The following is a 27,164-nucleotide window of genomic DNA, read 5'->3' on the forward strand; positions in this document are numbered from 1 at the left end:
TGTTAGCAAATCTTTTTTGTTGCAAATCTATTATTTTTGCTTGCTTTTTTAATTTCAAATCCATTACTTTTGTTTGCAAAACATTTTGTATGTAAATCTTTTTGGTTGCAAACTCATTATTTTTGTTGGCATTTTTGTTTTATAATTTCAAATCCATTATTTTTGTTTGTAGATTTTTGTGGGTTTGCAATTCTATTTTCTTTTGGTTGCAAATCCAGTTTTTGGTTTCATATCAATTATTTATGTTTACAAATCAATTGTTGGGAGTACAAATTAGAGATGTCCGATAATATCGGCCTGCCAATATTATCGGCCGATAAATGCGTTAAAATGTAATATTGGAAATTATCGGTATCGTTTTTTTTTTATTATCGGTATTGTTTTTTAAAATTTTTATTTATTTATTTATTTTTTAATTAAATCAACATAAAAAACACAAGATACACTTACAATTAGTGCACCAACCCAAACAAACCCCCCCCCCCCCCCCATCTACATACTGTCACACTCATTCACTCAAAAGGGTTGTTTCTTTTTGTTATTAATATTCTGGTTCCTACATTATATATCAATATATATCAATACAGTCTGCAAGGGATACAGTCCGTAAGCACACATGATTGTACGTGCTGCTGGTCCACTAATAGTACTAACCTTTAACAGTTAATTTTTATCAATTTTCATTTATTACTAGTTTCTATGTAACTGTTTTTATATTGTTTTACTTTCTTTTTTATTCAAGAAAATGTTTTTAATTTATTTATCTTATCTTATTTTATTATTTTAAAAAAAAACAACCTTATCTTCACCATACCTGGTTGTCCAAATTAGGCATAATAATGAGTTAATTCCACGACTGTATATATCGGTTGATATCTGTATCGGTTGATATCGGTATTGGTAATTAAAGAGTTGGACAATATCGGAATATCGGATATCGGCAAAAAGCCATTATCGGACATCCCTAGTACAAATCCATCATCTTGTTTACAAATTGTTTTTGATAGCAAATCTTTTATTTTTGTTTTGTTTGTTTTCGTTGCATAACATTTTTTTGTTTGCCTGCATAAAAATACACATTTTCCTCCATAAGCATGCACTTAAACAAAATCTTCATGATTGAAAGGTTTAAAAATGTATTATATTATGTATGTGCTTGTTGAACTAATGAGTGAAATCATACGCTTTTCCAAACATTGCTTTTGTAACATAGCGTTTATCTTTTTGTTACGTGCATGTGTATTGTGGTGCATAGCTAGCATGGTCCGACCAGGATAAAGGGTTAAAAAAAGGGTTATAGCTTGCCCTTAAGGCAGCAGCTTAACCACTGCAAAGCGCATCTTTAAATACAATAAAATAACATGCAAATATTTTAATATTCTTTCATGTTACATTTTACAGGTAACAAACCAGATGATAACAGCTTGCAAAGGCTACATCACCAATAATGGTGAAAATTCCATATGGGATCAGCCCCAGCAGGTTGTAGAAGAAAAGATCCGAGCTGCCATCCGCCTCAACCAGGTATCCAATTAAAGGTTACCTTGAACAAGATGGCTTGTGCTTCCCAAAGTCAACCTGCCTGTTGCATGTTTAATTTTCAGGAGTATCAGCAGTGTTTCCATAAGACCAAGGAGAAGTTAGAGCAAACTCCAACAGTAAGGCAGTTTGACTTCAGCGAGATGTACATTTTTGGGAAATTTGACACGTTCCAGCGACGACTCAACAAGATCTTGGAAATGTTAGCCTCTATTTCCACTTACTCGGCGCTGCAGGACTCAAAGATAGAAGGACTGGAGATGGCGGCCACTCGGTTTCAAGTAAATTGTTAAATATGTATTCAAAATGTGTTTCATATTCATATTTTAGTCTTCATATTTAGTGGGCATTTTCAAGATAATCCAACATTTTCATGTAAAAACAAACTTAATTATCTTGAGTTAGTTTTTTTAAATCTTCATTTAATCATCTTGAGTTATTGTTTTTATCTTTACATATTTTCATTGATAATAATCTGATTTTGTGTCTGCCTGTGCCTTCTTGGATGAACAAGACAGCGGAAATGCAGGCGAAATGGGAGGTAATGTCCAACTTATAGCATCTCTCTGTTAATTCTAATTATAAATGACAATAATATAAGATTGAACAAGTTAGAAGGCCATTTTGTTTGCAGTAGAACAATAACATTGATTTCTAGAGGTCTGATTATTGTGTTGTTTTCATTGTAGGCAATTGTTCTGAACATGAAGACTAAACATTACAGTTTCCTCGACCAGAGAAGAACCGATTTTGATGTCGACTATGAGGAATTTTGCAAAAGCACTTCTGAACTTCATGTATGTTGAACATTTATTTATCTATCTTATCGACTTATTTTCCTGTGTTAACTGGACCTGTTACCTGAGAAATATTTGTGTATATACAGGAGCAGCTGAAGAGTTTTATGGATTGTACATTTGATAAAATTCAAAATACAGAACGGGCGCTTGACGTGCTGAAGAAGTTTGAACAGTAAGCCTGTTTTTCAACTCTTTTTCCCACTTTTCTCCTTTGCAATTATCACACCTTGCCTAACCAAGAGATTAAAATAAAATTTAAGGTTCTGAGATTTTCTTTGACCAGTTAAGGTAAGTACTACTGACATAAATGTAGGGGTTCCTCAAGGCTCAATTTTCGGTCCCATTCTTTTTATCTTTATGTGCTGCCTCTTGGGGATGTCATTAGGAGACACGGCATCAGTTTCTACAGGTAGGTGATTGACAATTGTACATCACCGTGTCCCCTGATGACAAAGGACCCTTTTTAACTGTATTGTTGGCATCAAGTCATTGATGGCAGTCAATTTCCTACAGCTCAACCAGGACAAAAGAGAGGTTTTACTTATAGGTCCTGAAGACCAGAGGGAGAAAGTTTTACCAACATTACAAGGTTTTAAACCAACAAAGTCCATAAAAAAATCTGAGTGTGATTTTTGACTCCAGGCTGACTTTTTTATCCCACATATTCAAATTATTACAAAAATTGTTTTTTATCATCTTAAGAATATAGCCAGAGTCTAGCCTGTTTCTCTCTCAGGCCAACATGGAGGTGCTAATGCATGCTTTAATTTCCTGTTGTATAGACTATTGTAATGCCCTGCTCTACGGCCTTCCCAAAAATAATATCAAAAGTCTACAATTATTACAAAACTCAGCCGCACCCGCTTTTGCCATATCAACTCTCACGGATCCCGAAGTCCTCTGGCACTGGCCTTTTAGCTTTACCAAATACCAGAACAAAGACCCACGGTGAGGCGGCATTTAGCCACTATAGCCCCCATCTGTGGAACAGCTTGCCAGAGTGCCTCAGGATTACAGAACGCATTGAAATAATAAAAAAATAAAGGCTAAAGACACATTTTTTTAATCAGGCTTTATACTAATCATCATTTTATTAATATTTTCATTGTTTTATTGTGATGTTTGTATTTTAATCTTTAATATTTCTACTATTATTCTCTCAATTTTATGTTTTGTTTTACTTATTAGTGTAATATGTATATTATTTATATTTGAATTTGTGCATATAGTTTATCATATGTTTTATACTATTTTTCCAGTGTGGGGCACTCAAAGGTAGCATTTTTCTTCAAATCCTCAATGTCATGCCATGTTTTGTTTTTGCTTTGTTATTGTCAATAGTGCTGTACGTGTATGTGTGTGCGTGTGTGTGTTTTCTTCTCCTCTTCTATTATTGTTATTTTTGTTTGTTTGTTTTGTACAGCACTTTGTGTTTGCCACTTGCCTCTGTATAAAAAGTGGTGTTTAAAAAAAGCTTGATATGATTTGATTTGATATATATTCTTAAAGGTCCCACAATACTTACAAAGTATAAAGAACCCTGCACGTTTCAAGCACAACATAGGAGATGTATATCAGATAGTACTTAATAGAATAGAATAGAAAGTACTTTATTGATCCCTGGGGGAAATTCAGCGGAACTTCACATTTTAAAGGGGAACTTCACATTTTTTGATATTTTGCTGATGTTCACAATCCTAATGAGAGACAAAAATAATTTTTTTTTTGCATTCTAATTTGTAAAAAAGTATGTAGTTGTAATAACAAGCATGGTGTGCTGCATGTATCATGATCAAGATTATAGTGACTCACTTGATGGACAGTTGTTTGTTTGGTCCAGCTGGCAGGGGAAGTTTTTTCAAGTTGCCTGTGGGTAAGCACGCCATTTATGTCAGCATAGCTTGGCTCCAAATTCCACATTTACATATCGTACATATAATATTTGCTGCTGCTGTTCTGTTGTTGTATCTCTGTCTTATCCCCCTCTTGTCCCCACAATTCCCCCTCTGTCTTACTTATTTTCTCTTTTTATCTCCTTCTGCTCCGGTCCGGCTGCGCCAAACAATAATATAAATCCATTTAATAAAATCAAATACAAATAAGGCAACAAGAGAAGTATCCCAAACTTCTCTTTTGTAAAGTACATCTGTACAGCAAATATGAGAATCTACATCAACTATATGATTTGCCGGAGTAGCTGTGGACAGGACAAAAAAAAAGCACACCCTTTATGTCAGCATAGCTTGGCTCCAAATTCTCTAAATCACACCAACATCACTCTCTCGGGTTCCGTCTGCTCCTACGTCTCACCCTTTGTTTGTGCTAGCTTCTATCAGCAGCATTTCATCCTCTGTATATTCAGGTTCTAAAAGATAAGGTTGTGGAGCCTCATTTGTACAAAAATAGTCATCTTTGTTGTCTGTTACCAAGTCTGCCATGATTACAACACACTCGCGTTTGTTTCTAGAAGTAGGAACATATATTTGTTGCCGGAAGTCAAAAGTCCTCTTCTACGGAAACGGAAATAAATGCGCTGAGAAAAGAAGTTCCGATAATGCATAAAATGACCAAAATAAGGTAAATATTGTACATATTTCATATTGTTATGAACTTGTCTGTTACTACATTATATATATATACTTGCAGTGTTTGTATAAAACGTTGATGGAGGATTTTGAAGTTGTTTTCGAGAGCTTTGAAGGCTACAACGGTGACTCCCATTAGCCGCATTGCACAAGTTTAGATTTCTTTTAATCATCTTTCGAATGCTAAAAAAATAAAGACTTGTGTGTTTTGGTCTCTCATGATTGTGAATGATGGGCAAATTTTCAAAAAAAGTGCAGTTCCCCCTTGATACTGTTATAAGAAATTGGCAGAACATAAACATTAGTAACACCAGCTATGTGGACTAAAGTGTTAGCTTGGCTGTAGGCTGTAATGTTATCATGCAAACACTGTATCTGTCAGAACGTGGACTATGGAGTGGTTGTTTTCCCGAGATGCAAGTGGACTTGCACCGGACATGGCGTGAAAGTAGTGACATCTTTTAATGTTAACACTCAAAAGGAACAAACAAAAGGCGCTCACAGCGGAGGTACAAAACGTGGCTATGATAATAAAAACACTAGCACGAAGGCAGAACTATGAACATAAAACAAAAATTGCAAACTATGGCCTGAATAAAGAAAACTTACTTGCAACAAGAAAATAAATAAATGATAAATGGGTTGTACTTGTATAGCGCTTTTCTACCTTCAAGGTACTCAAAGCGCTTTGACACTACTTCCACATTTACCCATTCACACACACATTCACACACTGATGGAGGGAGCTGCCATGCAAGGCGCTAACCAGCACCCATCAGGAGCAAGGGTGAAGTGTCTTGCTCAGGACACAACGGACATGACGAGGTTGGTACTAGGTGGGGATTGAACCAGGGACCCTCGGGTCGCGCACGGCCATTCTTCCACTGCGCCACGCCGTCCCTAGAGCATGAAAAAGAGCAGCATGGATCATCAACAAGGGTGTGTAGAGAGTGATGTCGCCAGAAAGACAACCTGGCAACTGGAAGCTTAAATAATAGTGACATGATTAGTGACAGCAGGTGCGTGACTCAAAATGTGAAAACGTGAGACAGGTGCGTGACATGAGGATGTGAACCAGGTGAAACTAATGGTTGCTATGGTGACAAAGCAAGGGAGTGAAACCAGGAACTAAAAAGTGCCCAAAAATCAAGCAAAACATAACTAAACAAAGCATGATCACAGACATGACAGTATCTGAAGAAAAATCTAACAATAAAACATACAGCTCCCCACAAGTAGTAGTTGTGGCCGTGATCCAGATTACATTTTAAGATGTGTAGCAAAGGTGTTTTTTTTATTTTTATTCTTTTTTTAACAAAGCTGTCCCTGTATGAAGTGGTGGACTTATACATAGGACTGAGTTATCCAGATAGGGGCAGATCAGAGGTGATATCATGACCATGAGAAATAATATGTTTTTTATTTACAATGTCATTAAAACCCAGATCTTAAAACCAAATCAACGTATTCTGTTTTCTGTCAATAAAACAGATTGGGCATCCCCAACCTGGGCATTGAGGAAAAATACCAACATGTTCTCCAGAACTATGGCCGAGACATCGAAATGGTGTATCGTCTTTACATCAAGCAGAAACTGGATCCACCAATCGGCCGAGACTTGCCCCCTGTCTCCGGTCGGATCATGTGGGCTCGACAGCTGTACAGCAGGATCCAGGGTCCCATGGATCTTTTTCAAAAGGTTTATTAGTCATCACCGTCTTGTAAAATAAGCATACTCGTGTTAAACAATTGTTTTTCTATAATCTCTTTACTGTTTATTTGTACAGCATACTGGAGTTCTTTCCAAACCGGAGTCTAAGAAGATCATCAGGAATTACAACAGAGTAGCGACAGTACTGCTTGAGTATGAGATACTTTACCATCAAAACTGGATGAAAAAGGTAAAAAGAGACAAAAAATGTCATATTTTTTTATTTTCAAGAATAAACTTCTTCTTTCTTGCAACTTTTCTTCATCTACAGCAGTGGTCCCCAACCACCGGGCCGCGGCCCAGTAGCGGTCCGTGGATCGATTGGTACCGGGCCGCACCAACCCAAAAAACCTCCCTCCCCCATTTACACTCATTCACACAAAAGGGTTGTTTCTTTCTGTTATTAATATTCTGGTTCCTACATTATATATCAATATATATCAATACAGTCTGCAGGGATACAGTCTGTAAGCACACATGATTGTATTTTTTTTATGACCAAACCCCCCCCCCCGGTCCGCGGGACTAATTTTCAAGCGTTGACCGGTCCGCGGTTCCAAAAAGGTTGGGGACCACTGATCTACAGTACAGTATTTTAAATTCCCAGAACTATGACCTAATACCTCACATTAACCTCTGATATCCAGGTTGAGGATTCCAGGGCAGGCCTGCAGGCCTCATTGCTGTTTCGATCACCAGAGACAGAAGAGTTGCTTGTGAACTTTGACCCAGAGATTCTGACCCAGATCAGAGAGGCAAACTGCATGAGCCGGATTAATTTGGAGATTCCACCCTTTGCTGCTTTGCTGCAGCGTAAACAGGACACCCTGAAAAAGAACTGCAACAAGCTGCAGGTGGCAAACAACGCATACTCACTCAAAATAAAATATATTCTATTGGTCATTTTATATCAAACAATGGGTTTTGACACTGCATAAATCATTCGCATCTTTGTATATGTTTCAGTGGATGTTGAGTGAGAACACCAGAGTGCGAGCAAAGATTCAGAGTGCCTTTGAGCAGCTGGCCACGCCGCATGTAGCGAAGGTACTGTAAGATGTGGACATGCAGTGTTCACAAACAATTTTCACTGGGGGAGCTCGGTCATCAGGGAAGAGCCTATAGTAAAGTCGCTGCTTCTTCTCATCGAGAGGAGTCAGTGGAGGTGGCTCAAGCATTTTGTCCGGATGCCTGAAGCATCATTCTTTTTTGTTTACTCTTCTTAAAGTTAAAGTTCAAGTTAAAGTCCCAACGATAGTCACACACACACTAGGTGTGGTGAAATTACCCTTTGCATTTGACCCATCCCCTTGTTCCACCCCCTGGGAGGTGAGGGGAGCAGTGAGCAGCAGCGGTGGCCGCACTCGGGAATCATTTTGGTGATTTAACCCCCAATTCCAACCCTTGATGCTGAGTGCCAAGCAGGGAGGCAATGGGTCCCATTTTTATAGACTTTGGTATGACTCGGCCTGGGTTTGAACTCACGACCTTCCAGTCTCAGGGCGGACACTCTAACCACAAGGCCACAGAGCAGGTCTAAATTAATACTTATTTTATTTTTCATTCATTCATTTTCAAGATTCATACTGGACAAAACATAATATTTTACATACCGTTTTCAGTTGTGTGCACCCACGTGTTCATAATTGATTTTTACAATTAAGTATAATATTGTCTTTAAATATATTTTATATCTATTAAGCATGTTAAGTGTGTGTCTATTATTCCATAGATTGATTGACTCCTTTAATAACATACATCTTTATTTTACGGTTGACCGTACCTTTGCTTTTGCATACCCACAAATCCATCTTATCTATTGGCCCAGACCTGAAACATCCTTCAGAGACCTTCTGGAAGCATACACTTATTCACTTAATGCATAATTCTAGCCGTTTTATGGTATAAAAGCACTTTGAATTTTAAGATGTGTGAATTTCTGAATACTTTGATTTAATAATGGATGTAATGTAATAATGCATTTAATGTATGATCGAGAAATGTGATTAACTATTTCTTTATGACCCCACTGTATATCAATTATTGTTAAATTTGCCATGAATTAGTACATTTATGATACCATCTTGGATCATTAGAGTTATAAAGGGTTACTTTTAAAAATACATCAAGCCATTCTGTTTTTAACACAACCACAGAGTGCATAATCAGTTATCATTCATTTGACAGGTGGATGACGCAGTACAACCAGGGTTGACCTGCCTCAACTGGACATCAATGAACATTGACAAGTACCTCAGTAACATCGACAAAGCCTTAGGTAAGCAAAAGGCGGGGAGAAGGGGGCTCGACATAATCCTGTGCGATCAATATCTCACTTGCTGACACATGAGTCATCCTGCAATTCAGCAGAGGCAACATCGGATGAAATTTACATTATGATATCATCTCCCACTGTGTGCATTTTTCTAGTGTGTGTGGTCCCATGCATAATTAATAAACAGCTTGTATCCAATCCTTTCCCATCCTATCCTATATTTTACCATGCCCTTTTTTTTAATTCCTTTTCTCTACATGCTCCTCCTACCCCGTCACTCCAAATGTCTCCCTGCCATCGTCGTTTCGTGCACGTCTGACTGCTTCTTCTCTCCTTCAGAGGCTCTGGAGCTGTTGATGGACAGAGTGAACGACCTGGCAGAGTTCAGGATAGATGCAGTGTTGCAGGAGATGAGCACATGCACGCTGTGCATTCTCCCAGAAGATGAACCAGTCACCTGTGAGGACTTTGTTAAGTCCACCAGGGTAAATATAAATACATGCAGTGTCCAATAGAATAACCAGTAGTTTCCTCAATGCTGCAATACCCAAATACGCTTACCAGTTAGCATATTGTCAGCCTTAAAGCTTTAATCAGGGATACATTAGCTAAAAATGTAGAACTGTACTTAAATTAAAACATTGATTAATAGCAAAGTTGTCTTATTAATTAAAACAGATATCTGTTTTTTGGTTTGCAGATTAAAAGGGAACTGCACTTTTTTTTAATTTAAATTTGCATGTCATTCACAATCTCTATGTAAGAAAAGAACATGCATGCATTGTAAATCATAAATAAATGTTAGTAAAAGTCAGCTAACTATACTCTATTCCGCCCATACAGCGCTCTAAAAAACGTTTAAACTCCTCCGTCAAGGTTTTATATACACACTGTAAAAGTATATATGTAAAGTAGTAATGGGCACATTTATATTAATATGTAATATTTACATATCTTTCCCGTTTTAAGCATATACCGGCACATTCATTTCATAGACGTTTCACAAAATGGGCAGCACGGTGGAACGGGGGTTAGGGTGTGTGTCAATACGAAGGTCCTGGGTTCGATCCCAGGCTCGGGGTATTTCTGTGTGGAGTTTGCATGTTCTCCCCGTGACTGCGTGGGTTCCCTCCGGGTACTCCGGCTTCCTCCCACCTCCAAAGACATGCACCTGGGGATAGGTTGATTGGCAACACTAAATTGGTCCTAGTGTGTGAATGTGAGTGTGAATGTTGTCTTGTCTATCTGTGTTGGCCCTGCGATGAGGTCTTGTCTTGTGTGCCTTGCCTTTGGCGCGAATGCAGCTGAGATAGGCTCCAGCACCCCCCGCGACGCCGAAAGGGACAAGCAGTAGAAAATGGATGGATGGATGGTATCACAACATACGCTTTTCTCTTCAACAAATACAAGCCTACTTACTACTCACGGCAGACTTTGTGAGAGGCAACAAAGACTACTTTGGGACAATTGATGATCCAGAACCCTACTGTATATTTTGAGCCAGAATATAAGGAGGATGTTTGAAAAGCTGTGTGCTAAGCAGATCTGGCTTAAAGGGGAACATTATCACCAGACCTATGTAAGCGTCAATATATACCTTGATGTTGCAGAAAAAAGACCATATATTTTTTTAACCGATTTCCGAACTCTAAATGGGTGAATTTTGGCGAATTAAACGCCTTTCTATTATTCGCTCTCGGAGCGATGACGTCACAACGGGAAGCAATCCGCCATTTTCTCAAACACATTACAAACATCGAGTCAAATCAGCTGTGTTATTTTCCGTTTTTTTGACTGTTTTCCGTACCTTGGAGACATCATGCCTCGTCGGTGTGTTGTCGGAGGGTGTAACAACACGAACAGGGACGGATTCAAGTTGCACCAGTGGCCCAAAGATACGAAAGTGGCAAGAAATTGGACGTTTGTTCCGCACACTTTACCGACGAAAGCTATGCTACGACAGAGATGGCAAGAATGTGTGGATATCCTGCAACACTCAAAGCAGATGCATTTCCAACGATAAAGTCAAAGAAATCTGCCGCCAGACCCCCATTGAATCTGCCGAAGTGTGTGAGCAATTCAGGGACAAAGGACCTCGGTAGCACGGCAAACAATGGCGGCAGTTTGTTCCCGCAGACGAGCGAGCTAAACCCCCTGGATGTCTTGGCTCACACCGTCCCTTATGCCACCGAAGATGATCAAGAGAAGAATATCGACCCTAGCTTCCCTGGCCTACTGACAGCAACTCCAAAACTGGACAGATCAGCTTTCAGGAAAAGATAGCGGATGAGGGTATGTCTACAGAATATATTAATTGATGAAAATTGGGCTGTCTGCACTCTCAAAGTGCATGTTGTTGCCAAATGTATTTCATATGCTGTAAACCTAGTTCATAGTTGTTAGTTTCCTTTAATGCCAAACAAACACATACCAATCGTTGGTTAGAAGGCGATCGCCGAATTTGTCCTCGCTTTCTCCCGTGTCGCTGGCTGTCGTGTCGTTTTCGTCGGTTTCGCTTGCATATGGTTCAAACCGATATGGCTCAATAGCTTCAGTTTGTTCTTCAATTTTGTTTTCGATTCCTGCCTCCACACTACAACCATCCGTTTCAATACATGCGTAATCTGTTGAATCGCTTAAGCCGCTGAAATCCGAGTCTGAATCCGAGCTAATGTCGCTATAGCTTGCTGTTCTATGCGCCATGTTTGTTTGTGTTGGCATCACTATGTGACGTCACAGGAAAATGGACGGGTGTATATAACGATGGTTAAAATCAGGCACTTTGAAGCTTTTTTTAGGGATATGGCGTGTTGGGTAAAATTTTGAAAAAAACTTCGAAAAATAAAATAAGCCACTGGGAACTGATTTTTAATGGTTTTAACCCTTCTGAAATTGTGATAATGTTCCCCTTTAATGAAACACTAAGCATCATGTAGCCCTATTACTAAGTGTTAAACAAAAAAATAAAAAAATAAAAAATCCACCTACTGTCCAATATCTGCTCTCACTGGTATGCCGACTGATGGAATGTTTACATCTTCCTGTTTTAGATGAAAGATTATTCATAATCCACACAAAGGGTTGAACAAAGTTGCCGCATACAAGCGTCTTTTCGTGTCTTTCTAACGTTTATATACGGGTTAGAAAGCATACTTTTTTTTTTTTAAACTTGAGTTCTTATCTTACATAGGCATTGTGAATGAAAGGCAACATTCCCCCAAAAGTGAAGTTCCCCTTTAAGTTTGTGATGCCAACTGAATGCATAACAATAATGAATTTGAACATTTCTAGGTTTTAATAACCATGATTAATGTGATTAATCAGCAGTATAGTTAAATGATTAATTATATATTGAATCACTGGAGACAAGCCAATGCACTCTGATATGTAGTCCCTGAATCTGATTTATTACAATCCATATTTTATTACTATTCTGCAAGTGGTACAAAAAAAAAGAAAAAAGAAACAACTGCTGAGTGAGACTAATGAGACCAGATGAATCCACGGTAAAGCCTCAAGATCTAACAAGAAGCTGTGCGTTTGTTTTGTGTGTGAGCATAGGACCTGTGTATAAAACAAGCCCAGAGTCTACACACCAAGAGCTTGCAGGTGGAGGAAGCAGCTAATGAACTGATCAACATGCTGCTGGATTTTGACAACAGTCAACAAGAGGAGGCTGAAAAGTTGGAGGAAGAAAGCTGCTCTCAAACCAAGACACGGCCCCACATAGACAGCGAAGGTATCACTGCTCTATTCTGTGAGTCTCTGGCTTGGGTAGTGTGTGCATTAAAGACACAACCAACAAAAATGCAGTTCAAGTACGTTTATTATTAGATGTTAGGAAATAACTTATTATTAATATTTTACAAGGTATGTAAAGATTGGGACTAACTATAAATAAGTACATATGAACATCTAACAAAAAGACTGGTTCAGTGCGGGTCTCAAAAAAGTCTGTATTTCCGTTTGATCAGAGGGAGAAAGAACTTGTCAGACACTCTTTTCAATATACAATCAGTCCAATCAGCAAAGACATATACTTAGAGAGGCTCTCATGGTTGTTGTCGACACACGTCACCAACACACGCTGGATCGAATGAGGCCAAAAACCCCAAATGTCAAAAACCCTCAGTCTTCATAGCAGAATTGGGTGAATGTCCTAATAAGCTGGTAGGAGGAAAAAAAGTGTTTGATATCTCCTACCATAGTAAAGTCAATTCAAAACTGCTATTAATTGAAAAAGTAAACGACACACAATAATTGGGCAAAAATATGAAACAACTAATATTCTTTAAGAAGGGGAACCGGAGGGTGTGTTCTAACTATCGTGGGATCACACTTCTCAGCCTTACCGGTAAGGTCTATTCAGGTGTACTGGAGAGGAGGCTACGCCGGATAGTCGAACCTCGGATTCAGGAGGAACAGTGTGGTTTTCGTCCTGGTCGTGGAACTGTGGACCAGCTCTATACTCTCGGCAGGGTCCTTGAGGGTGCATGGGAGTTTGCCCAACCAGTCTACATGTGCTTTGTGGACTTGGAGAAGGCATTCGACCGTGTCCCTCGGGAAGTCCTGTGGGGAGTGCTCAGAGAGTATGGGGTATCGGACTGTCTGATTTTGGCGGTCCGCTCCCTCTATGATCAGTGTCAGAGCTTGGTCCGCATTGCCGGCAGTAAGTCGGACACGTTTCCAGTGAGGGTTGGACTCCGCCAAGGCTGCCCTTTGTCACCGATTCTGTTCATAACTTTTATGGACAGAATTTCTAGGTGCAGTCAAGGCGTTGAGGAGATCCAGTTTGGTGGCTGCAGGATTAGGTCGCTGCTTTTTGCAGATGATGTGGTCCTGATGGCTTCATCTGGCCAGGATCTTCAGCTCTCGCTGGATCAGTTCGCAGCCGAGTGTGAAGCGACTGGGATGAGAATCAGCACCTCCAAGTCCGAGTCCATGGTTCTCGCCCGGAAAAGGGTGGAATGCCATCTTCGGGTTGGGGAGGAGACCCTGCCCCAAGTGGAGGAGTTCAAGTACCTCAGAGTCTTGTTCACGGGTGAGGGAAGAGTGGATCGTGAGATCGACAGGCGGATCGGTGCGGCGTCTTCAGTAATGCGGACGCTGTATCGATCCGTTGTGGTGAAGAAGGAGCTGAGCCGGAAGGCAAAGCTCTCAATTTACCGGTCGATCTACATTCCCATCCTCACCTATGGTCATGAGCTTTGGGTTATGACCGAAAGGACAAGATCACGGGTACAAGCGGCCGAAATGAGTTTCCTCCGCCGGGTGGCAGGGCTCTCCCTTAGAGATAGGGTGAGAAGCTCTGTCATCCGGGGGGAGCTCAAAGTAAAGCCGCTGCTCCTCCACATCGAGAGGAGCCAGATGAGGTGGTTCGGGCATCTGGTCAAGATGCCACCCGATCGCCTCCCTCGGGAGGTGTTTAGGGCACGTCCGACCGGTAGGAGGCCACGGGGAAGACCCAGGACACGTTGGGAAGACTATGTCTCCCGGCTGGCCTGGGAACGCCTCAGGATCCCCCGGGAGGAGCTGGACGAAGTGGCTGGGGAGAGGGAAGTCTGGGCTTCCCTGCTTAGGCTGCTGCCCCCGCGACCCGACCTCGGATATGCGGAAGAAGATGGATGGATGGATGGATAATATTCTTTTGACATTTCTTTTCGGAAAAGGTTCGGATACAATCTACATCTAAATAGAACAGTCATTTTAGAAATACGGTCATAAATCTGTCACGATGACAGGGTTCAAATGGATGCTAAATTATCAATGATCTATATGGGCTTTTCTTCAAACTTAAACTATTACAAAAGACATAGAGCAGGGGTGCTCACACTTTTTCTGCAGGCGAGCTACTTTTCAATTGATCAAGTCGTGGGGATCTACCTCATTCATATATATAATTTATATTTACTTATTTATGAAATATATGTTTTTGTTAACAAGTTAAAGGTGTTTAATGATAATGCAAGCATGTTTAACACATATAGTTAATATTGTTAATAAATTAAAGGTGTTTGATGATAATACAAGAATCAGGGGTGCTCACACTTTTTCAGCATGCAAGCTACTTATAAAATGATCAAGTGGACGGCGTGGCGCAGTGGAAGAGTGGCCGTGCGCGACCCGAGGGTCCCTGGTTCAATCCCCACCTAGTACCAACCTCGTCATGTCCGTTGTGTCCTGAGCAAGACACTTCACCCTTGCTCCTGATGGGTGTTGGTAGCGCCTTGCATGGCAGCTCCCTCCATCAGTGTGTGAATGTGTGTGTGAATGGGTAAATGTGGAAGTAGTGTCAAAGCGCTTTGAGTACCTTGAAGGTAGAAAAGCGCTATACAAGTACAACCCATTTATCATTTATAAGTCAAAATGATGTACCTACTACAAAAATGCAAAACATATATTTATTTCTAAATATATTGAGGATTCTTTATATCTACAATGTTTGTTGATGTACATGCATAACCGCATGAGTCAATATTGCACAACACAACACAGTTAACTACAGTATGTACATTTTTTGTCATTACCCTAGTTTACTCTGATGACTTGCACTGAATTGAATCAGTCAGGGATGCATAGTCCTCAGCCATGGCTTCACAGCGCCGTGTAACTGTACATCTTGACAGCTGGAGAGCTTTGATCGAAGATAATATTTCTGCCTTATTTTTAAAGTCTCGGAACAATGAGTCAGCTGCTTCAACGAATGCCTCCTTTACCATCTCTCCGTCTTGGAAGGACTTCTTGTTATTAACGATGATGTGACTCACCCGGAATGATGCTTCGGTGGCGACTTTCGCTTTTGAAGTTTGTTGTGTGAAAAATGACTGCTGTCCGGACAACTGGGATTTCAGTTCCTTCACCTTTCGCTTTCCCAGCCCGCTTTTCAGCGGGAAGTCGGTGTCGTATTTTCCATGAATAGTCCGAAAATGCCGCTCCACATTTCCCTTCTTTGGTATTGCGATGGCAGATTGGCAGACGAGGCAAACGAACTTCGAAAATGTCATTGTGAAAAAAAAGTCCTCCTCCCATTCTGTATGAAAGTGATACGTTTTTGTCTTCTTACTTGGTCCAGCTCCCCCACTCATTTTTATACCCTTAAGAGAAAAAACCGAGGGCTGAAAATTGGCGGTAACTCGCTGACAAGCTTGTTAGCTTTGCTGCACTGAGCGCCGTTGTTTGCGCATGCGCAGTGACCTAAGGTCAGAAAAACGAAGATATCATCTGACTGGCTGCCCTGTTTATCAATCAAAAGACGGGATGGGTGATAGGCTGGCATCAATTTTTTTTTTTTTTTTTAATGTAATGCAAATTTTTTTAATTTTTAAAATTGTTTTATTATTTATTTATTTTTTTAATGTAATGCGATCTACCAATACGACCTTTGCGATCGACTGGTAGATCGCGATCGACGTATTGAGCACCCCTGACATAGAGCATGAATAAATGTTAAGCAGAAACAAAGTAGAAGTGTATTCATGAGGTAACTCAGTCAACCAAAGTAGAACAGAGCTTGACGACCACGTTGATGATCAGCTACTGAAGTGTCTGGTTGCCCCCCTAATCTTTGTGGGTCTCAACAACATACTTGCCAACCCTCCCAAATTTTCCGGGAGACTCCCGAAATTCAGCGCCTCTACCGAAAACCCCCCGGGACAAATATTCTCCCGAAAATCTCCCGATTTTCAGCCGGAGCTGGAAGCCACGCCCCCTCCAGCTCCATGCGACCTGAGTGAGGAAAGCCTTTTTTCATGACGGGAGGACAACAGGGTGACAAGAACTAAATCATCCAGACTAGAGATAAATTGTATTATTATGTTTATCTTACCTAAAAATAAATATATTTATTAATAAAAAATAAATAAAAAAAATAAATACATGTTTACTATATTTTGCTAAAAACATCAACATTAATTGTATTTTTATTTGTATTTTTTCCTGACTCCTTATTACATCCAGCCATAGAATTATACAATAAAATAAACATATTTGAAATAATTGATTTTAAATTATCATAATAATTCATTTAAAATGACCATATTTAAATATTAAAATAATTGCTTGTTTATCAACAACTTTAGCATTTTATTCATTACATTTTGAAACTCTCAGAAGCCAAGTTATGTTATATTCCTTAATATTTATTTATGCAAGTTTGAAGTATCAATTATCTAAACACGGTTTGTTTGCATATTTTCAGGATGTAGATATATATATATATATATATATATATATATATATATATATATATATATATATATATATATATATATATATATATATATATATATATGTATGAAATACTTGACTTGGTGAATTCTAGCTGTCAATATACTCCTCCCCTCTTAACCACGCCACCAACCACGCCCCAGCCCACCCGCGACCACGCCCCCACCCCCCACCTCCCGAAATCGGAGGTCTCAAGGTTGGCAAGTATGCTCAACAAACAAGAGTGTTAATGCCAGGGACTGGCCTTGCTCATAACAGAATGTCACAATTCCGGTCAAGTTGTGCCATCTTGGAGGGAAACAGTTTGCGTTACAAATCAATGGAGTGGTAATTAAAAATTTTAAAATTTGACATGATGCCAAACTTCACAAAAATCTTCACAGCTGGACAGGGATTGACTTGACCCCAAAGAGAAGAAGAATAGTGTGGGCAATCTAATGCTACAATTGTTATTCGAATATTTAATGTAACTCTTAATTAGCGGTCATGGAGAGTGGTAAACATGAAACACTTTCAATGAAATATTATAAATAGTCCTTGTTTATTATCCATCCATCCATCCAATTTCTACCGCTTGTCCCGTTTGCCCGAATGCAGCTGAGATAGGCTCCAGTACCCTATCAATATTTTTATAAAGGAAATCCTCACAGGTCCCTTTATATTTAATACGACTTGTGCGAAACAAATAACACCATACCATACCGTACCATCAAATCAAAAAGCCTACTGATTTTTTTATGATTTCGACCACAATATGGACACGGTAGCAGAGGTTAAAGATCAAAAAGCTCAAGCAGATGGAATTATCTACGACAGCCAAACAATTTGGAAGGATTATTGCGTAATTTTTATGCTATTATTGGTCTTCTAAAGATCCCAAAAACTCTTTTTAAAACCGATGGAGAGCTGGCATTCCTGGCTAATTCTCCCATACTCTGGAACAATTTGCACCGGTCCCTCCGTGATCTTGACTGTGTTGATCATTTTAAGAAACATTTGAAAACTTCTCTTTTTAGTAAAGCTTTTAGTTATTGCACCTTTTAACTATCATTTTTAATCCACTTTGTATCCTTTTTTTGATGTTGCCACTGATTGATTAATTGAATTGTTGTTTTGTTTCACCTATGTTTTGTACAGCGCTTTGTGATTTTATCTGTGAAAAGCACTTTATAAATACCATTGACTCACTTACTTACTTACTAAATGACTAAACATGCTTGCGTTATGTTTTTTTTAATTTACTGCTAGTAAGCTATGACTTTTGTGACCATTTTCGTATTAAACACATGTCATTAAAGAAGTGTGTATGAATATAGAATCTTTGAGCATACCTGCTTAAAGTTAGGGACATTGGTAATGTAATGGTTCACATAGCACACATTTGTGTAACTGGTTGATGCCCTAAGTCACCTTTGGTAATTAGTTGAGTTTAGGTGGCCCGGGGGCAGCACAGTGGCAGAGGGGTTAGTGCGTCTGCCTCACAATACGAAGGTCCTGCGTAGTCGTGAGTTCAATCCCGGCCTCGGGATCTTTCTGTGTGGAGTTTGCATGTTCTCCCCGTAACTGCGTGGGTTCCCTCCGGGAACTCTGGCTTCCTCCCACCTCCAAAGACATGCACCTGGGGATAGGTTGATTGACAACACAAAAAATTGGCCCTAGTGCATACTTGCCAACCCTCCCGGATTTTCCGGGAGACTCCCGAAATTCAGCGTCTCTCCCGAAAACCTCCCGGGACAAATTTTCTCCCGAAAATCTCCCGAAATTCAGGCACACAATATAAACAGCATGCCTGCCCAATCATGTTATAACTGTTGAATGATCGAGGGCGAGTTCTTGGTTTCTTATGTGGGTTTATTGTTAGGCAGTTTCATTAACGTGCTCCCAGCGCGGTAACAACACACAACAACAGCATTTCGTCTACCGTAAAGCAGTTCGTCTGCCATAAACAGCAATGTTGTGACACTCTTAAACAGGACAATACTGCCATCTAGTGCATTTGATGAAAGCACTTTTTGCGTGCCACACAGCAATGCATCATTAGTGAGGGCGTTCAGCATGGTTAGAAAAATAGTGACAAATAGAACAAGGATGGACAATTCAACACTTAACTCAACAATGAGTAGATGAGTGTTATGTGTGTGTATATGTGTAAATAAATGAACACTGAAATTCAAGTATTTCTTTTATATATATATATATATATATATATATATATATATATATATATATATATATATATATATATATATATATACATATATATATATATATATATATATATATATATATATATATACATATATATATATATATATATGAAATACTTGACTTAGTATTTCTTATATGTATATATATATATATATATATATATATATATATATATATATATATATATATATATATATATATATATATATATACATATATATATATATATATGAAATACTTGACTTAGTATTTCTTATATGTATATATATATATATATATATATATATATATATATATATATATATATATATATATATATATATATATATATATATATATATATATATATATATATGAAATACTTGACTTAGTATTTCTTATATATATATATATATGAAACACTTGACTTGGTGAATCCTAGCTGTAAATATACTCCTCCCCTCTTAACCACGCCCCCAACCACGCCCCGCCCCAACCACGTCCCCGCCCCCCACCTCCCGAAATCGGAGGTCTCAAGGTTGGCAAGTATGCCCTAGTGTGTGAATGTGAGTGTGAATGTTGTCTGTCTATCTGTGTTGGCCCTGTGATGAGGTAGCGACTTGTCCAGGGTGTACTCCGCCTTCCGCCCGATTGTAGCTGAGATAGGCTCTAGCGCCCCCCGCGACCCCGAAGGGAATTAGCGGTAGTAAATGGATGGATGGATAGGTGGCCCGGAACATTGGATGTTCTGAAGGTAGTTTGAAGATTTTAGGTTAGTTAGTCTTTAATGCAGCTATGTTAGAGTGTTACAATCAAGGTGTTCTTGTTTCTCAGGCAATAAGGACGGCCTCTCAGAAACCCGCCTCTTCTCCAGAAACACCTTACTCCCTCCTGCTAGTGTTGGCGCATCTTCTCCTCTGGTGAGGAGGAAGAAGAAGAAGGACCTGATGGAATTAATGGAGGAGGAAGCACGGGAGCTGCTGTCATATTTCAACCAACGCAACATAGATGCTTTGCTCAAACTGACACGCAACACCTTGGAGATGTTGCGCAAGCGCATCCAGATCTCCCCGCTTCCACATTTCATGGGTGGGCTTGTTCTACCACTTTGCTGCTTTTAATAATTTCATTTATTATATAAGTGATCAATGCAAGTGCTGCTCTTTATAGCTGTAATTGAGAACTACTGCATGACTTGTATAAGTCCAGCAGAATTGCCTGAGAGTTTACATTTTTTATCGAACACGTCAATTGCGTGAAATTCCATCGGCATGACACTCTTTTCTTTTCTTCTATAGGTGAATACGACTCCCATAGACGTGGGAGGAGCAAGGCGATCTTCAGAGTCAGTGTGGCCCTCTCCATTCCAAACATCGCAGTAATTCCCAGTCTTGAGGATGTACAGCAGGCATTGAACAGGGCTGTGGACTTTGTGGTCAGTGTCAGCAAGGGCGTTTGCCAGTGGAGCAAGGAAAGGATCTCAAAGGTGTGTTTATAGATTAGGTACGAGGCAAGTTACCCCAAAAAGATTTATACAAGGGTGAAGTCAAACACACAAGCACTCCACATCTCAAACCCTGCTAAAGCAAAAACACCATCTGCAATGTTGAACATGCAGTTAAAACTCAACTTAACATTTAATAAGAATACATATATCTATATATATAATATACACTATATTGCCAAAAGTATTTGGCCACCTGCCTTGACTCACATATGAACTTGAAGTGCCATCCCATTCCTAACCCATAGGGTTCAATATGATGTCGGTCCACCTTTTGCAGCTATTACAGCTTCAACTCTTCTGGGAAGGCTGTCCACAAGGTTGCGGAGTGTGTTTATAGGAATTTTCTACCATTCTTCCAAAAGTGCATTGGTGAGGTCACACACTAATGTTGGTCGAGAAGGCCTGGCTCTCAGTCTCCGTTCAGATTCATCCCAAAGGTGTTCTATCGGGTTCAGGTCAGGATTCTGTGCAGGCCAGTCAAGTTCATCCACACCAGACTCTGTCATCCATGTCTTTATGGACCTTGCTTTGTGCACTGGTGCACAGTCATGTTGGAAGAGGAAGAGGACGGCTCCAAAGTGTTCCCACAAGGTTGGGAGCTTGGAATTGTCCAAAATATTTTGGTATCTTGGAGCATTCAAAGTTCCTTTCACTGGAACTAAGGGGCCAAGCCCAACTCCTGAAAAACAACCCCACACCATAATTACTCCTCCAAAAAATGTCACACTCGGCACAATGCAGTCCGTTCTCCTGGCAATCTCCAAACCCAGACTCGTCCATCAGATTGCCAGATGGAAAAGTGTGATTCATCACTCCAGAGAACGCGTCTACACTGCTTTTAAGTCTGGTCGCGACTTGCTTTACACCACTGCATCCGACACTTTGCATTGGATTTGGTGATGTATGGCTTAGATAGCTGCTCGGCCATGGAAACCCAATTCCATGAAGCTCTCTGCGTACTGTACGTGGGCTAATTGGAAGGTCACATGACGTTTGGAGCTCTGTAGCAACAGACTGTGCAGAAAGTCTTTGCACTATGCGCTTCAGCATCCGCTGACCCCTCTCTGTCAGTTTACGTGGCCTACCACTTGGTGGCTGATTTGCTGTTGTTCCCAAACTCTTCACTTTTCTTATAATAAAGACGGCAGTTGACTTTGGAATATTTAGGGTCGAGGAAATTTCACGACTGAATTTGTTGCACAGGTGGCATCCTATGACAGTTCCACGCTGGAAATCATTGAGCTACTGAGAGCGGCCCATTCTTTCACAAATGTTTGTAGAAAACAGTCTCCATGCCTAAGTGCTTGATTTTATACACTTGTGGCCGGGCCAAGGGATTAGGACACCTGATTCTGATCATTTGGATGGGTGGCCAAATACTTTTGGCAACATAGTATATATATATATATATATATATATATATATATATATATATATATATATATATATATATATGTACATACAGTATATACCTTTATTGATTGATTGATTGTTTTTTTTGCAGAGAGAAATGAATGAAAGGCGAATAGCTGCTTTGAAACCAGACAGTTCAGAAAGTGAATCTGAAGATGGAACAACAACTTACAGAAGTCTGACAGGTACTGCACAAGAAATTAAACTATTACAAATATTTGTCAGCACTGTAATTATCAAATTAAAGCTGTCCCAATGTCCAACCAAAGAAAATAATCACTCCTAAATGTATTTCAATAATCACAATTTTATGGTATGGTATGGTTTTTATTGTCATTGCACAAGTACAACGAAACTGTGTTTTCAGCACAAACCCGTTCAAGATTAGACAAACAAACAGTGTACAGGGTTACAGAACAAGAACGCTGATGGGTCGCCACAATGCGCCCTGTAAAAGATGGGAAAAGGTAGACGCTGGGGGAGGATGAGTAAAAAAAATATTAGACAGGGCTCCTAAGGGGTCCCAGTCTGGAGTGGGAAAAAAACTCCATAGCAAAGCATATATAGATATTACAACATACAACTCAAGACTTGCAACAGAGAGGAGGGAGTGGGGGCTACGGAGGCAGGCTGCTGCCATTCAAGCGCTGCCCAGCCGTCCATCACCCCTAAGGGATTCAAGCGTGGGATTGGGGGGTGGGGTATGTGTGTGTGGCATATATTTTTCGTGGATGCATGTGTGTGTGTAAGCCTCCAGCGTGTCTCTATTCCGCGACCTTGGTGTTCTTGCAGTCGCCAGTCAATCCAAAGTCAACAACAACAGGTGTGTGTCCATGAGTGACAAAAAGGGAGTTTGTTGTGTCTTTGCTGCACTGTCCTTCGGGAGAGTCTTGAAGCCAGGGAAACAATCCAAGTTAGATTGTTTTGTATACGAGTGAAAATAAAATTTGCTTTTCTACTCCATAACTTCTAGAGGGCAGCACCTCTGAGATTTCAGCATATGCAAGTCAAGCCATTCCTTTCCAAGTCAGAAACTACTACAAGAATATTTCAGAGAACAAGGAGATTGTCAAGCTGGTTTCTGTTCTCGGCACATCTGCTCTCTCCACCAGAAAGGTAATCTTAGTTCTATATCACATAATGTATTTTATCTTTGTATAATTTTTAATGTTTAATTTATTTGCATTGTTGTGCAGGAAGTGATGCAATCTCTAGACCGTTTCAGTGACTACCATCATATTTGGAGAAAGGACCGTGGGGACACAATGAAAACGTATGATTCAATAATATTGAGCGACAAATTCTGTTACTTTACTCAATGGTAGGTAAAGCGCTTCCAAGCAACAGTGTATTAAGGCAATGATTTGTTCTTCTTAGGTTCCTCCATTGTTGTCCATTATTGTCAGAGTTTGAAAGCCAGATTGTCTACTATCGAGACTTGCAGCTGGAAATAAATTCAGAGCCGGAGTGTATCACTGTTGGATCATTAGCTCTATTTACAGGTTAGATTAAAATGTTACAGTTTTACTCTGAACAATTTAACCTGTTTTGTTTTCTTTGGTACCAGAGGATCTGAAGATGTCTCTCACAGCTGAAACAAAAAATTGGATGGTGGATTACGGGCTGTACTGTAACAGGAAATATCGTTCCGAGATGGAGCAGATCTTCGCTTTTGTGGATGAAGCGGGAAAGAAACTGAACCGTCAGATTAAAGACCTAGATGACATCCGCATTGCCATGGCAGCATTGAAGGAGATCAGAGAGAACCAAATAGCCATTGACTTTCAAGTTGGCCCCATTGAGGTAAAGGAGACAAATATACTGCAATCAAAAATCTATGCACGTGCAACCAAGAAGGTGATTTCAGTTTCATTTCAGCAATGTCTGAATGTTTCACACAAAAGATTACATTTTAATTATTTAGGTGAGATGATGAAGGGAGGGAGGGTGAATTTCAACTTTCAATTAAATTTTACATTTTGGACACCTGGCTATTATGCCATATGCAGTAGGTCTTCTTTTTTTCTGTACGATTTCTTGCGTCTTTGCACTTCCCTAAGCTGTAACCACAAAATTGGAAGTATAAAAACACTTCCATGATATTGACTAATCGATAAAAATCGGTGTCTTGAAACATCAAAACATACCGTAATTTCTAGACTTTAGGTAGCATTTTTCCCCACACTATGAACCCTGCACTTTTTATAATACAGGAGCTAATTTATGATTTTTTCCAGATTTAACATGCTTCAGTCTGCCATTTAATGCGTTATGCACTCGCCGTCATCATATCGAATACACGAAAAAATGCACACTTAGACTTAGACTTACACTTAGACAAACTTTATTGATCCACAAGGAAAATTGTTCCACACAGTAGCTCAGTTACAAAGGATGGAAAGGGTAAGCTTTGAAAGGATAATGCAGGTATAAAGTAGACTAAAAATTTACCATAGTAGCAATATAAAATACAACATATGTAATATATTATATATACAGTATATAATATAAATTTATATATTATATTATTATATTATATTATATTTGTATATAATATATACAATATATAACAAATCCCAATTACCATATACAATATTACAGTATATGTAACAGCTGCAGCAAAAAAAAGGGCAGCATAAATACAAGAGTAGATTCAGCAGAAAATATACATTATAAACAAAGAGAGGTAGCTAACATTGAAGCGGTCAGGTAATAGACAGATATCATCTATTGCTGTATGGCAAGTGATTATACAACTGGATGGAGTGCGGAATGAACATTGATTGATTGATTGAAAGGTGATTGACCTGACCATTGAAAAAGGTAACAGCCGCTGCACAGAACGGAAATCCACCCACCCCTAATGGGTCCTGAGAGGCCAGTCCGTTGTGCCCTTAAAAAGATGACAAAAGCTCATAGGCCACCTGCATCGTGACAAAAATGAAAGGGAAAACAAGGCCGGAAAACACCAGACCGGCCTGAGTGCAACACTGAAGAAGGCGACTCAAGTGTGCAAGAGGAGAAAGATATAAGACCGCAATCAATGACCTCTCTGGTAGGTTACTGTATGCCGTGTTACAGGCACTGTCTTTTGTTAAATATGTGAATGGACACAAGCGCCTGTGTAAATATTTCCTGTTTCGATGTGTGCACTTGCATCTTATAGACTTGTGCGGCCGATACATGTACAAAATAAAATTTGTCCAAAAATTAGATGAGCGCAGCTTATATTTAGATGTACTCCATAGCCTTGCACGTCATCAATCGGGGACGCTCAAGATTGTGCAACCTGGTCATTGTGGTTATTTTTGTGACTTGTTTGTCTAGTTTAACACGTTTTATCACTTTGGAGCTTGTGTGGAAGTTTTTAATGATGAGGTGCATATCTACTTAGGTGTCTGTGGCAGTTTGGATTCTTTTTATTCTGTTTGCCTGTGGATTGGGTGTTAATGGTGGCGTGGCTGATTACCTACAGTCGGGAGATACTGCGACCACAGACAGCAGGCAACGCAATTCCCCCCATTCTCCACTGGCTACGGAGCAATAACCTTGCAAAGGCAGATAGAATATTGTACAACAAAAGCGCCGGAGAAAAAGAGGGAATAGAGGAGGTGTCCAACACAGACTGAGGTAATAAGGGTTCGATACCTAGCACCGGCTTCCTCCGCTCCCGACTATGCTTGTCTCGAATGTTCAATTCATCCAAAATAAAATGAACAAATGAGAAGCTTACGCAAGATGTAAGCGTGATTTTAGAGACACATGTTTGTCGGTTTTTACCGAGACATGGCTGAAAGCCTCTGACTGCAAAGAAGATCTACACATCAGCAACTTTCGGTACCCTGTTCGGATGGACCGGTCGCCTCTCATAACAAACAAAAGTACTGTAATAACGGGGGCACAGTTCAGGAGGAAGTATGCACATGCGATCTTGAACTTTTATCCATTTCACTCCGGCCCTTTTACCTGCCAAGGGAGTTTCCCCAGCATTTGTTTCACCCTTCTTTACATACACCCGAAGGCTATAGCATCCCTGCAGCCACCCAGCTGATCGCAAAGGTAACCAATAGACGTCACCTGACACACCTAAATGTATTCTTGGGCACTTTAATCAGTGTCAGGTACTTAGGACTCCGAAGACTTACATGATCAATATTTCACCTGTGCAACAACCCTAAAAAATGCCACAATTGACTTGTGTTATGGCTCAGTGCCTTCAGGTCCCTGTCCATACTTCCCTATGGCGCATCTTATCACATCAGTGTCCTGCTGATGGCGATCTTCAAACCCATCTGCAAGAAGGAGGTGCATACAGTAAAAACATTAAGATGTTGGACAGAAGAAAGCATTGCCACATTACAAGCATGCTTAGATTTGACAGATTGGGTATTTTATAGTTCATGTGGGGATTTAACTGAACTGAGATTTTTTTTTTTTACGCCTATTTATCTTTTTGTGTGGAGTCTAATATTCCCTGTAAGGAAATTACTATATTTCCCAACAACAAACCGTTTTACACCGAGGAACTAAAAAGTGTCACAAACATAAAAACACATATTTTATCAAGGGAGCATCCAGGGAAAGAAAATACATTAACAGAGTGGTAAGGAGTGAGATAAAGAAAGCTAAAATAGTTTATAGGGATAAGGTGGGGCACAACTATACCAGTGGAATCTTCTGGGTGCTTAGGAAGGGATACAAGCATTGACCCTCATCTCTCAGGGAAGTAGTGGGAGTGACAGGAATTCTATTAAAATTGAGGGAATAAATATGTCGGACCTCCCAAATGCATTTAGTAGTTTTTATTCTCGCTTTGAAAAGAATGAATATTCTGATAATATTTCCCTCCTCAGAGAGTCTTTCACTTCTGATCCAAACCTTATTATTGAGCAGGAGCATGTTAGAGATCTTTTAAAAAGGG

At 39.7% G+C, this 27,164-nt stretch overlaps 1 protein-coding gene across 1 annotated transcript in view; it reads left to right on the top strand.

The window, feature by feature from the left end:
* dnah5 (dynein, axonemal, heavy chain 5) overlaps nt 1-27,164 on the top strand; it is a 231,485-nt gene that overhangs the window by 35,879 nt on the left and 168,442 nt on the right. Inside the window, exons 10-28 of the mRNA XM_061951064.1 lie at nt 1,402-1,524; nt 1,605-1,820; nt 2,054-2,080; nt 2,229-2,336; nt 2,426-2,511; nt 6,416-6,623; nt 6,712-6,825; nt 7,283-7,489; nt 7,602-7,682; nt 8,823-8,913; nt 9,250-9,395; nt 12,472-12,649; nt 20,158-20,412; nt 20,622-20,809; nt 22,335-22,428; nt 23,217-23,359; nt 23,440-23,516; nt 23,621-23,745; nt 23,811-24,046. Coding sequence (XP_061807048.1) covers nt 1,402-1,524; nt 1,605-1,820; nt 2,054-2,080; nt 2,229-2,336; nt 2,426-2,511; nt 6,416-6,623; nt 6,712-6,825; nt 7,283-7,489; nt 7,602-7,682; nt 8,823-8,913; nt 9,250-9,395; nt 12,472-12,649; nt 20,158-20,412; nt 20,622-20,809; nt 22,335-22,428; nt 23,217-23,359; nt 23,440-23,516; nt 23,621-23,745; nt 23,811-24,046 — 2,703 coding nt within the window. The remainder of the gene's footprint in view (nt 1-1,401; nt 1,525-1,604; nt 1,821-2,053; nt 2,081-2,228; nt 2,337-2,425; nt 2,512-6,415; nt 6,624-6,711; nt 6,826-7,282; nt 7,490-7,601; nt 7,683-8,822; nt 8,914-9,249; nt 9,396-12,471; nt 12,650-20,157; nt 20,413-20,621; nt 20,810-22,334; nt 22,429-23,216; nt 23,360-23,439; nt 23,517-23,620; nt 23,746-23,810; nt 24,047-27,164) is intronic.

This window comes from Nerophis lumbriciformis, linkage group LG04 (genome assembly GCF_033978685.3).
Source record: "Nerophis lumbriciformis linkage group LG04, RoL_Nlum_v2.1, whole genome shotgun sequence".
NCBI lineage: Eukaryota > Metazoa > Chordata > Actinopteri > Syngnathiformes > Syngnathidae > Nerophis > Nerophis lumbriciformis.